This window comes from Arachis ipaensis, chromosome B10, assembly GCF_000816755.2.
Source record: "Arachis ipaensis cultivar K30076 chromosome B10, Araip1.1, whole genome shotgun sequence".
Classification (NCBI taxonomy): Eukaryota; Viridiplantae; Streptophyta; class Magnoliopsida; order Fabales; family Fabaceae; genus Arachis; species Arachis ipaensis.
In genome coordinates, this window is record NC_029794.2 from 104,279,545 (window position 1) to 104,291,594 (window position 12,050).

The 12,050-nt window shown below is 32.9% G+C and overlaps 1 protein-coding gene and 1 long non-coding RNA gene across 5 annotated transcripts; both read left to right on the forward strand.

Annotated features, from left to right (window-relative positions):
- On the forward strand, positions 8,470-9,715 carry LOC107621698. Of its 2 annotated transcripts, XR_001615891.2 has the most exons (6): positions 8,470-8,674; positions 8,786-8,814; positions 8,967-9,042; positions 9,169-9,240; positions 9,383-9,435; positions 9,525-9,715. It is a non-coding gene; the product is annotated as an uncharacterized LOC107621698 (long non-coding RNA). The 2 variants fall into 2 exon arrangements; XR_001615892.2 differs by lacking the exon at positions 8,786-8,814.
- On the forward strand, positions 10,057-11,449 carry LOC110267525. Of its 3 annotated transcripts, XM_021113189.1 has the most exons (7): positions 10,057-10,251; positions 10,442-10,499; positions 10,685-10,741; positions 10,827-10,854; positions 10,917-10,946; positions 11,055-11,072; positions 11,327-11,449. In XM_021113189.1, the coding sequence occupies exons 1-7, from the start codon at positions 10,103-10,105 to the stop codon at positions 11,335-11,337; spliced, it is 351 nt and encodes a 116-aa protein (XP_020968848.1). In that variant the 5' UTR covers positions 10,057-10,102; the 3' UTR covers positions 11,338-11,449. The 3 variants fall into 3 exon arrangements, 2 of the variants coding, with proteins under 2 accessions (XP_020968848.1, XP_020968847.1); XR_002355254.1 differs by having other exon boundaries at positions 10,917-11,072; XM_021113188.1 differs by lacking the exon at positions 11,327-11,449 and having other exon boundaries at positions 11,055-11,145.

Sequence of the window (12,050 nt, forward strand, 5' to 3'; positions counted from 1 at the left end):
TAAATAATCTAAATAATCCATATTTTATTTAATACTATTTTTAAAATTAAAATTAAAACTAATTTCTAATGAAAGTATTTGAATGCAGAAACATAGATTATTGCTGGAGTTTTAAAACTAAAACAACACAATTTTATAAAGAAATTTGTTGTAAAATAAATAAATAAGGAAGATGTACTAAATATAAAATAAAAATGTGTAAATAGAAGACTTTAGTATTAATATAATTAATTCAATAAAGATTATTCATATATGCAATAACGTAAAGAGAGAGAGAGAAACTATTAGTAGTGTATAAAGAGAGAAGAGAGTGTTTTTATTGTTGTGTGTATTATTCTTCATATCATACTCTCTATTTATAGGCGTACAAAAGTTAAAGTTTTAAATATAAGGTTTAATTACTCCGTTGGTCCCTATAGTTTTGCGAAATTTTCAATTAGGTCCTTATACTTTTTTTCCTTTTAATTAAGTCCTTGCACCAAATTTTTTTTGTTTAATTGGGTCCCTACACTTTTTTTTCCTTTTATTTAGGTCCCTATACCAATTCTTTTTTTTTTAGTTGGGTCCCTATAAAATTAAGCCAATTACTACTAAGAGAGACTTAATTGAAAAAAAATAGTGCAGGGACCCAATTAAAAAGAAAAAAAAGTATAGGGACCTAATTGAAAATTTCACAAAACTATAGGGACCAACAGAGTAATTAAACCTAAACATAATTCACTTCATTTTTTCTTTGATAATTTGAACATTTTACTTGAAAATGTTAGCCGCCCAAACATTAATGGGCATCCACCTCATGCATCCTTATCACAACACTCTCCCTTGGATGACCATTTAAGATTACGCCTCATTAAAATCTTACTAAAGAAAAATCCAAGGGAAAAAAATTTTAGTGAAGGAAAAAGAGTACAAAATCCTTTATGATAGAGACTGCCTCATTAAAAACCTTGTCAAGAAAAACCCAATGGGAAAAAATCTGACCAAAGAAAAAATAGTACAGTCTCCCCCTCTTGTCAACATTATTTAATATCTCAATATCGGTGCATCCCAATTTGATGTACCAATCTTTCAAAAGAGGATTTTGGGAGTGATTTTGTAAATAAATCTGCCAGATTGTCACTTGAGCGGATCTGTTGGACATCAATTGTCCCTTGATTTTGAAGATTATGAGTGAAGAAGAATTTGGGAGAAATATGCTTTGTTCTATCACCTTTGATATATCCACCTTTAAGCTGAGCAATGCATGCTGTATTATCTTCAAACAGAACAGTTGGAGCTATCTTATGAACAATCAATCTACATGATGATAGAATATATTGGATCAAACTCCTAAGCCAAAAACACTCGCAACTTGCTTCATGTATCCCTAGTATTTCAGCATGATTAGAGGATGTTGCGGCAATCGTCTGTTTTGTGGACCTCTATGATATAGTTGTACCACCATATGTGAACAAGTATCCTATTTGAGATCTTCCTTTGTATGGATCAGACAAGTATCCAGCATCTGTATAGCCAACTAATTATGACTTCGATTCATATGGATAAAATAGACTCATATCAATCGTTCCATGAAGATATCAAAAATTTTGTTTGATTCCATTCCAATGTCTCTTGGTTGGAGAGGAACTATACCTTGCTAGTAAATTCACCGCAAATGATATGTCAAGGCGTGTATTATTAGCAAGATACATTAGCACTCCAATGGCAATAAGATATGGTACTTCAAGACCAAGGATATCTTTATTTTCTTCTTTAGGACGGAATTGATCTTTTTCCACATCCAAAGACCTTACGATCAATGGGGTACTTAATGGATGTGACTTATCCATATAAAATCTCTTCAGGATCTTTTCAATGTATGTTGTTTGATGAATAAAGATCCATTTTTTGTATCTTCGATCTACAGTACGATCATTGGGTACTTAATGGATGTGATTTATCCATATAAAATCTCTTCAAGATCTTTTCAATGTATGTTATTTAATGAATAAAGATCCCATTTTTTGTATGCTCGATCTGCAAGTTGAGACAAAATTTAGTCTTTCCAAGATCTTTCATCTCAAAAACTTCTTTTAGAGCCTTTATAATTATTAGAATCTCTTTAGGAGTTCCAATAATATTTAAATCATCAACGAACACAGCAATTCTAATGAATCTAGATGCAGATTTCTTTATGAAAATACATAGACAGATATCATTATTCTTGAATCTGTCTTTGGCTAGATACCTAGTAAGACAATTATACCACATTTGTCCAGATTGCTTTAGACCATATAAATATCTTTACAATTTAACTGAGTATAACCCCTGCAAATATTCATTGGATGGTTTAGACATCTTTAGTCCTTCAGGGACTTTCATATAGATATCACGATCTAATGATCCGTATAAATAGGTTGTTACCACATCCATTAAATGCATATGTAGTTTATGGTATGCGGATAAACTGACCAAATAACGCAATGTTATTGCATCCACTACAGGGGAATATGTTTCTTCATAATCTATACCGGGCCTTTGTGAAAAACCTTGTACCACAAGTCGAGCCTTGTAGCGTACAACTTCATTTTTCTTATTTCGTTTTCTCACAAATACCCACCTGTATCCAATAGGTTTTACATCTTCTGGTGTTTGGACTACAGGTCCAAAGACTTCACGTTTGGCAAGTGAGTCTAACTCAGCCTTCATAGTTTCTTCCTATTTCGGCCAATCATTCTTTTGTCGATATTCTTCGATTGTTCTTGGCTCAAGATTCCTACTTTCATGCATGATATTTAATGCTACATTATATGCAAATATTTCATTGACAATTGTTTTATTTTGGTCCCATTTTTCTCCTATAAAGACATGATTTATCGAGATCTCGTCATTTTCACAATTTTCATGTACCTGAACGTCTTCTGGCGTCAAAACTATATCAGAATTTTGAACAACTCCATGTGTCTTTACTATGTCTTTATTTTTTTCAATAGGAATAGTATTTACCTCTTTTCTTTTCCGAGAATTTGTGTCTTTTGAACCAACAGGCCTACCACGCTTCTGACATGAATTTGCTTCGGTGGCAATTTATCCGATTGGGACAATAATTCGAATTGGAGCATTTTCTGCCGGTATATAGGATTTAGTTATCCTTTTTGTATCAGAAAATACATCAGGCAATTCATTTGCTATTCTTTGCAAATGTATAATCTTTTGAACTTCTAGTTCACATTGCCTTGATCGAAGATCTAAATGCATTAAGGATGATGCATTCCAATTAAGTTCTTTTTCAAGAAGCTTATTCTCTCCCCCCCTAATATTGAAAATTTTGACTCATCAAAATGACAATCCATAAATCTGGCTTTAAATACATCTCCAGTTTGTATCTCAAGATACCTCACTATGGAGGGAGAATCATATCCAAGATATATTCCTAATTTTCTTTGGGGTCCTATTTTGGCGCGAGAAGGTGGTGTAATGGGAACAAATATCGCACATCCGAATATTCTTAAATAGAAAACATTTGGCTGCTGGCCAAAAGCTAATTGCATAGGAGAGAACTGATGGTAACTTGTTGGCCTCAAATGAATAAGTGCTGTGGCATGTAAAATAGCATGCCCCCAAACCGAGGTTGGGAGATTTGTTCTCATAAGTAAGGGTCTAACAATTAATTGGAGGCGTTTAATAAGTGATTCTGCTAACCTATTTTGTGTGTGAACATGAGCTACTGGATGTTTAACGCTTATTCCGTTAGCCATAAAATAAGCATCAAAGACTTGGGAAGTAAATTTACCAACATTATCAAGATGAATTGCTTTGATTGGATTTTCTGGAAACTGTGCCTTTAATCAAATAATTTGAGTAAGTAATCTCGCAAATGCCAGGTTGTGAGAAGACAATAAACACACATGTGCCCATCTCGAAGATGCGTCTATTAGGACCATCAAATATCCAAAAGATCCACATGGTGGATGAATAGGTCCACATATATCGCCTTGAATCCTTTCTAGGAATTCAGGGGACTTAAATCCAATCTTTACTGGTGATGGCCTTAAAATTATCTTTCCTTGAGAACATGCAATACAACAAAATTCATTGGATTTATGAATCTTATGGTTCTTTAATGAATGTCCATGGGAGTTTTCAATAATTTTCCGCATCATGGTTGTTCCCGGATGACCCAATCGATTATCCCAAGTTATGAATTCATTTGGGCTAGTAAACTTCGGGTTTACAATGGCATGTGATTTAATTGCACTAATTTTGGTATAATATAACCCAGATGAAAGTGAGGGTAACTTTTCTAATATAACCTTTTTATTTGAATCATGAGTTGTGATACATAAGTACTCATAATTTTTCTCATTCATTGTTTCAATATGATATCCATTTCGGCGAATATCTTTAAAACTCAATAAGTTTCTTAGAGACTTAGTAGACAATAGTGCATTATTTATTATGAATTTTGTTCCTCCGAGAAACAAAATTATAGCTCTTCTAAAACCTTTTATCACATTACCTGAGCTAATAATAGTATTAACATATTCTTCTTTTGGCACAAGATGAGTAAAATATGTATTACTTTTGAGAATAGTATGCGAACTTACACTATCCGCAAGGCAAACATCTTCACTATATGTCCTTGCCATTTTTTTCAAAGACAAATAATAAAATGAGTAGAAATATTTCCGCAGTAAAATTATTTTCTTGATTGAAAATATTTTTCTAAGAAATATAGTATATACTAAAAATTTTATTATTATTATCTTGGCACATTCAGTAATTTTAAAATTTATAAATATAAATATTTTATCAAACATTGTTTATATTCATCACACTTGAAATTCAAATGAATAGAAAATAAAACTTAACAAGAAGTTTCTTACATTATTTATTTACATGAATACTTAACAATCCCATATACTAAACTATTCCATCATTGATCAAATGACCAATATTTCTTTCAGGATTCTCAAAGAAATCAGATACTTCATAATGAATGGTGTAATTTTCAGCATCATTTGAAACAAAATTCGTCTCCTTTCCTTTGTCATCCTTTTTCAAAGATGCTTGATAAAGATCGACTAGGTGTCTTGGGGTACAACAGGTATGCGACCAATGACCCTTTCCACCACAACGAAAACATTTATCATATGTTGATTTATTTTACCCATTATTTCTTTCTTTATCCCATTTCTGGTGAGATCCTTTCTTGTGAACATAATTTTTTTTTCTTCCATAATTTTTCTTGTTGCTAAAACATTGTCATTTACCTCTTCTAGGGTTATGATTTGCCGCATTTGCTTCAGAAAATGGGGCGGCGCCAGCTGGGCGCGATTCATGATTTTTTAAAAGCAACTCATTGGTGCGTTCAGCAATAAAGCAAGAAATTAACTCATAATATTTTTTAAATCTTTTTTCTCGATACTGCTGCTGCAGGAGCACATTCGAGGTATGAAAAGTTGAGAAAGTTTTCTCTAACATATCATTATCAGTTATCTTTTTCCCACATAATTTCATTCGTGAGATGATTCGAAACATTGCTAAATTATATTCACTTATGGATTTAACATCCTATAGACGCAAGTGCGTCCATTCATATCGTGTTTGAAGAAGTATCACTGTCTTTTGATGATTATACCTTTCTTCAAGGTTTTTCCACAGATCTGCAAGATCTTTTAATGTGAGATATTCATTTTTCAATCCTTCGTCAAGATGACGACAAAGGAAGATCATGACTTTGGCTTTATCCTTTTAGGATGTATTATTTTCAGCCTTAATGGTATCTCCAAGATCCATTGAATCAAGATGGATTTCAGCATCTAGTATTCATGATAAATAGTTGTTTTCAGATATATCAAGAGCATTAAATTCAAGATGAGAGAGTTTCAACATAATGAAAATTTATTATCTAAGTCTTCCTAAAATTTGATCAGAGTCTCGTGCTGATAACGTGTTGTAAAATAAACAAATAAAAAAGATGTACTAAATATAAAATAAAGATGTGTAAATAGAATACTCTAATATTAATATAATTAATTCGATAAAGATGATTCATATATGCAGTAACGTAAAGAGAGAGAGAGAGAGTATTAAGTTAATAATTAATTTTTATATAGTATCAAATACAAAATAAATTACTGTAACACCCTACCACACAAAGCTTCACGCTTAAGCCGTAAACCAGAGGTGGTGTGATATTTTGACCTCTAAAATAAAATATATACATAATAGTATTGGAAAGAGAGTAATATACGAGGAGCCTTGGAAAATAGGTAAAACAAAATCCGCAAGATAAAAAGGCAACGCTCAGAAAATAATATTACTTGCGTGCTAAGAAATCTAAAGATCATAGGTATAAAGAGACAAAAAGAGAGAATAGAGAGTCAAGGATATAGAATAACTAGCTCCTAACTCAGCCAGCGAAGCCAAGGATGGCTGAAGAATATTTATATACATATATACATCTCCCATCAACCCAAAATATAGAGATAAAACCTTAACTCTCCTTAAACCTCTAAGAGGAACAAAACAAACAATTTATTCGGAGAGAAAGCTAAGTACATATATACATAAACTAAACAACAAAAGAACCCAGGAACCACTCTGCTTTAGAAGTCCAAATGCCTACCGAGGAGCCTCCCGACCTGCATCTGAAAAATAGCAATACAGTATGGGATGAGAACCAGAGATTCTCAGCATGGTAAAGGTGTCACACACATAATATATAAGGTACTAGAAATATTAGAGGCAATCCTAGAATGCTGACACTAAGATTATAAAGCTTAAGTTACTAAACAGAAACCATAAAAGGGGTAGGTGTCTAGGGAATTCTAAACTCAACTTAAGCTTAACTTTAACACTAAACCTGTCCACTTTCCTCCGCTCCTCCATCTCCAGTGAATTGCAAAGACAGACAAACAGAAAATTGCAAGCACAGGTAGGAGACAAGTAGTGCAAGTAGCAATTATTACAATTAACATAATATATTCAATTAGGTATTCCCAAATAAGGCATAGCAAACAAACAAACAAAATGCACATGATATATGCCTATCCTATGGCTGATGAGGCTTGACGAACAGGTTTTTGCCAGTAAAGAATTTCACAAATAAGTTCTCATTGTAAGTATAGTTTCTAAACCAGCAAAGAATCCTTTCGTACAAAAGTTTGGTTGTCACAAGTAACAAAACCCCTAAAAAGTAATAACCGAAGTATTTAAACCTCGGGTCGTCTCTCAAGGAATTGCAGGGAGGTGTAATTATTATTGGTTATGAATTTTCTGAGAAATTTTAAGAGTTGAATAACAGAAAAGTAAAGGATTGTGAATTAAGGCAATATAAATTAAAAAACATTTATATAATTAAATAAAAAGCCTTGACCGGGGGAAGATTAATTGGAAGTTCTATCCTTGTTGGATTTTCTCAAGTGTAGTATCAAAAGGTTGTTATTTTCACTTAGTTAACCCTTACTAAATAAAGAAAAGTCAAGTGATTGAGCTAACTCTTATTCGCAAATCCTAGTCCTCTCCCTTGGGAAGGTCTAGCGTTAGTAAATAGAGAATTAGCTAAGAACTTCCAATTTAACTAATCACTTAAGCATTGCTTCTCAAGTGTCTCCTTTTAATCAACCCCCTAGTCAAGTTGGGAGTCTACTCTATCAACATGCATACCATCTTCGTTGTTGGGAGAAGGGAGTAGAAAAGAGACATGATAATGGAAATAAAATTAAAAGTAATTAAATAAATAATAAAATTGAGAAGAAACAAATTAAATTAGAAGAGAAATCAAATTAAAGGAACATTGAACCTGGAATTAAGAAGAAGCAATCCTAAAATTAAGAGAAATCCTAAATCCTAAAATCTAGAGAGAGGAAAAAACCTCTCTCTCTAGAAAACTACATCTAAAACCTAAAATTGTGAATAATTAATGTTGTCTCCTTGATTCCCCCACTTTGTAGCCTCTAATCTGTGTTTTCTGGGCTGAGAACTGGGTCAAAAACAGCCCAGAAATTGCTGGAAACGAATTCAAAAACACTACAAGAATAATTAGTTTTAGCGACAAAATTTTAGTGGCAATAATACAATGGCCACTATTTTTTGTATTTAAGTTATGTTTTTGTAGCTATTATATATTTACCACTAATATTAAATATTATAATGGCAATTATTATTGCCACTAAAAATATAATAAAACTATGTTTTATAAAAAGTTTTTAGTGGCCATAATACTATAGCTGGTATTATTTTTATTAACATATAAAAAAATTACTTTTAATAAAAAAGTTTTTAATGGCCATTGTATTGTGGCTGGTATTAGTTTTATTAAAATATTTTTTTATAACAATTAGAGAGAGGAAAAAAATCCACGGACACCCCCTTTCTCTTAGCAACCTAACCCTAAACGTAGTCACCATCACCATCCCTCGTCACTGAACTCTGCTCCTCCGGTAGAGGGCGCTGTCGCCGCCGACGGAGACAGACCGTGAGTGTCATCGCCGAACTCTTCTTAGCTCTCATCGTTCCTCTTCTCTCTCTCTCTCTCTCTCTCTCTCTCTCTCTCTCTCTGTGCGCGAAACAATGGAGAAGGTGAGGAATCGCCGAAGGTACATTCGCCAAGAACACTGACACCGGAGATAGCATTGCCATTAAGGTCATGGCTAAATCTACCATTATCAAGCATTGAATGGTTGAACAGGTCAACCTTACACTTTAGTCTTCTTTGTTTACTTATCTTCTCAATTATTGATAATTGTTCCTTTGATTCCTTTTGTTTTAAGTCACGCACTCATGCTTGTTTTTCAATTAGGTTGAATTTATATCAGCCACAAATACAAGGTCAATAATACACTAATACTCATTCCTTCCATTATTTGCTTATATTGTGATTTTTTCTTTTATAATTTGTGGAAAATTGAGAATATGCACATAATGTGTTTGAGAAAATTCCAGCTGGAGCTTCAACCATTTCTGATGATTTTATGTTGCAGGAAGATGTGAAACTCATGGTGGAAACAGGCCTTGATGCCTATAGGTTATCCATTTCTTGGTCAAGATTGATTCCAAGTATATAATACTCCTAACTCAAACTTATGTTTGTAATGAGAAACTTGAAATTTAATTTATTTTCTGTATTAGTTTCTATAGTAAAGCCTTTGAAAAATGCTTTTTTCCTTCTTTCTTTCTTTCCAGATGGTAGAGGACCCATCAATCCCAAGGGATTGCAATTCTATAACAATCTCATCAATGAACTCATTAGCAGTGGTAAATATGATGAGTTTTCTTAATTTGAAATACCATATATTGCAGCTTATCTTTTTCTTGTATGTGGGCACTGCTTACTGCTCAATGCTGAGGAATCACTAAGTTGCAAGAATAATAGGTCCAATTTTAAAATGTTGTGCAGGTCAGCCCTTCACAAATTGAGGTACATGCAGGTTGGGCTTCTCGAAGGAAACCGTGAGTAATATTCAGAAGCTATTTGAATTGCTTGCCTTCTTGTACAGTTGTACCTATGGTTTTCTATGTGGGTGGAATATTTTTGGCAGTTATGCATACATCTACACTTCAGATGGGATGTCTCTCTATGAGTTAGCAATGTTTATACTAAAAGAACGGAAATACACTGCAAAGTATAATGATGATCTATGCGTTGTCTGTTGGGATGGGGGAAACCTGCTGCTCTGTGATGGATGCCCAAGGTCGTTTCACAAAGGTGAGATGCAAAATTTATGAAAAAAAAAAACAAATGAAATGCTTGCTTATTTATTGTTTTTCTTCTTTTTTTAATGTATTTTCTCTCCTTTGCCAATTGCCTTATTAATTGCCTTGTTCTATACTACTACATTTTATTATCTTGATGCCTTATCTAAAGATCTTATCATATGATGAAATTGCAACAGTGTCATAAACAAACAAAAAAAATTTTCCTCACTTCTTTTTACTATAATTGTCTGTTCATTTACTAAATTGGAAGAGGCTGTTGAGAAGAATATTTGCTTTGTTTAATAAATTAGAAGATAATTATCTTCGAACTGAACTACAATATTACATTGGTAATGTACAGAATGTGTGTCAATATCAAGTATTTCCTCGTGGTAATTGGTATTGTCAAATCTGCCAAAACATGTTCCAAAGAGAAAGTTTTGTTGCAGACAATGTCCATGCTGTGGCAGCAGAAAGGGTTGAAGGAGTTGGTCCCATTGAACAGATTGCCAGATGCATTCGCATAGTAAAAGATAGCGATGCTGAGATGGGCGGATGTGTTTTGTGCGGGTAATATTCTACATCTTATTGATTAGAAGTTTAGAACTATGAAGCCGAAGCCCATGTGGGCTTCACTTCTTATAACAAATTTCTTGACATCAGCATTGTTGTCATGTTTGTTACTTCTCCATTCAAGTTAATTAATCATAAACTATTCATCCAAGTTGTATATTATAAAGGGGAACTTTTGTGTTTGTAGAGGTTCTGACTTCAGCAGATCAGGATTTGGTCCACGCACAATAATATTCTGTGATCAGGTATGTGGTTTTGTCTTTTTTGTTTTGTATTTTTGATATTGCATTGAAGGCCCTCGTAGCATGTACAAGCATGTTCCCTTGTTTGAAGAGGGCTCAATGATTTATTAATTTTGGTTCATGATTATTTGCAAATATCTAACTCTAGGGATTGATTTGGTTCTGCTTAATTTTCTTGTTTGTTGTAGTGTAAAAAGGAATACCATGTTGGTTGTTTGAGAGATCATAAGATGGCATTTTTAAAGGTATTCAATATTTTGTATTATATTTATTTGCAAATTTAACCTCACTCTTGCTCTTCGGAAATAACATTTATGTCGCAAATGGTAGGAGTTGCCAGAAGGGATTTGGATTTGCTGTGATGATTGCACAAGGATACATTCTATTTTGGAGAACATCCTGATTAGGGGACCTGAGAGACTTCCGGAATCTCTCTTGGATGTAATAAAGGTGAAGTAAGAGGAAATACTTTTAGGACTACCTAATGAGATTGATGTAAGATGGAGACTTCTTAATGGAAAAATTGCTAGCTCTGAAACTAGGCCATTCCTTTTGCAGGCTGTGTCAATGTTTCAAGTAAGTCATTGTCCATCTGACTTGTTTCCATCTTCTTTCTTATTTACCTTGAGTGCATGAAAGTGATGATCATATTTTGTTTTTCCAACAAATGGCAAGCTGCTTCTTTTGTGTTTGTTTTTTTTTTAAAAACACTTGTGATTTGGTTCTTCTCTCTCCGCTTTGCCCTTTGAATTTGCCAATTGCATAAGATCAATAATAGTTTAATACAAATTATTGACATGCGGTACTTAGAGATTACTTGCATGTTTCAGGAAAATTTTGATGCTATTATTGATCCAGTTAGAGATTACTTGAATGTTTTGACCTTAGCCACCACTGCCTTCTTCTTTTTCACCGTTATGTGCTGTATCAAACGTGCCAAAGAATTGGTACTCCTCTGTCTATGATTCATTGCAACTTGCTTACAAGTGTATACTTAAGAGAAATTTGTATATCAATATTTTGAGTTTAATGAAATATCTCATTTTGTAGTAATTAATTTCAGTATATTTATATTATGCATAATAATAATAATAATAATAATAATAATAATAATAATAATAATAATAATAATAATTGGTGGCACAAATAATTGAGATTCTAGAAAAAAAAGGTAGTTCGTTGTTTCTAAGAAAATGAGTATAATATAAATAAAAAAAAAGTCTTAAGATTTTAGCGGCAATAGTAATGGCAACTAAAAGTAAATAACATTACAATTTTAGAATTATTTTTAGTGGCTATATAAATTGCCGGTAAAATGGGTTTTGGCGGCAATAGTAATGGCCGCTAAAAATGAATAACATTGCAATTTTAGAATTACTTTTGGTGGCCATATAAATTGCCAAAAAAAATGGTCGCTAATAGTTATATACTTTTTGCGGCCATTAAAAAGGTCTTTACCGGCAAATGTTATAATTGCCGCTAAAATGTATTAGCGGCTATTTTTATTGCCGCTAAAAGTGATTTTTCTTGTTGTGAAACGCTGATTTTCATAGA

Coding starts and splice junctions, on each gene's coding strand:
- LOC110267525 (XM_021113188.1), top strand. CDS start 10,103: ATGTTCCAAAGAGAAAGTTTTGTTGCAGACAATGTCCATGCTGTGGCA. Junction 10,500..10,684: donor CAATAATATTCTGTGATCAG/GTATGTGGTTTT, acceptor TGTTTGTTGTAG/TGTAAAAAGGAATACCATGT. Junction 10,855..10,916: donor AGAAGGGATTTGGATTTGCT/GTGATGATTGCA, acceptor GGACCTGAGAGA/CTTCCGGAATCTCTCTTGGA.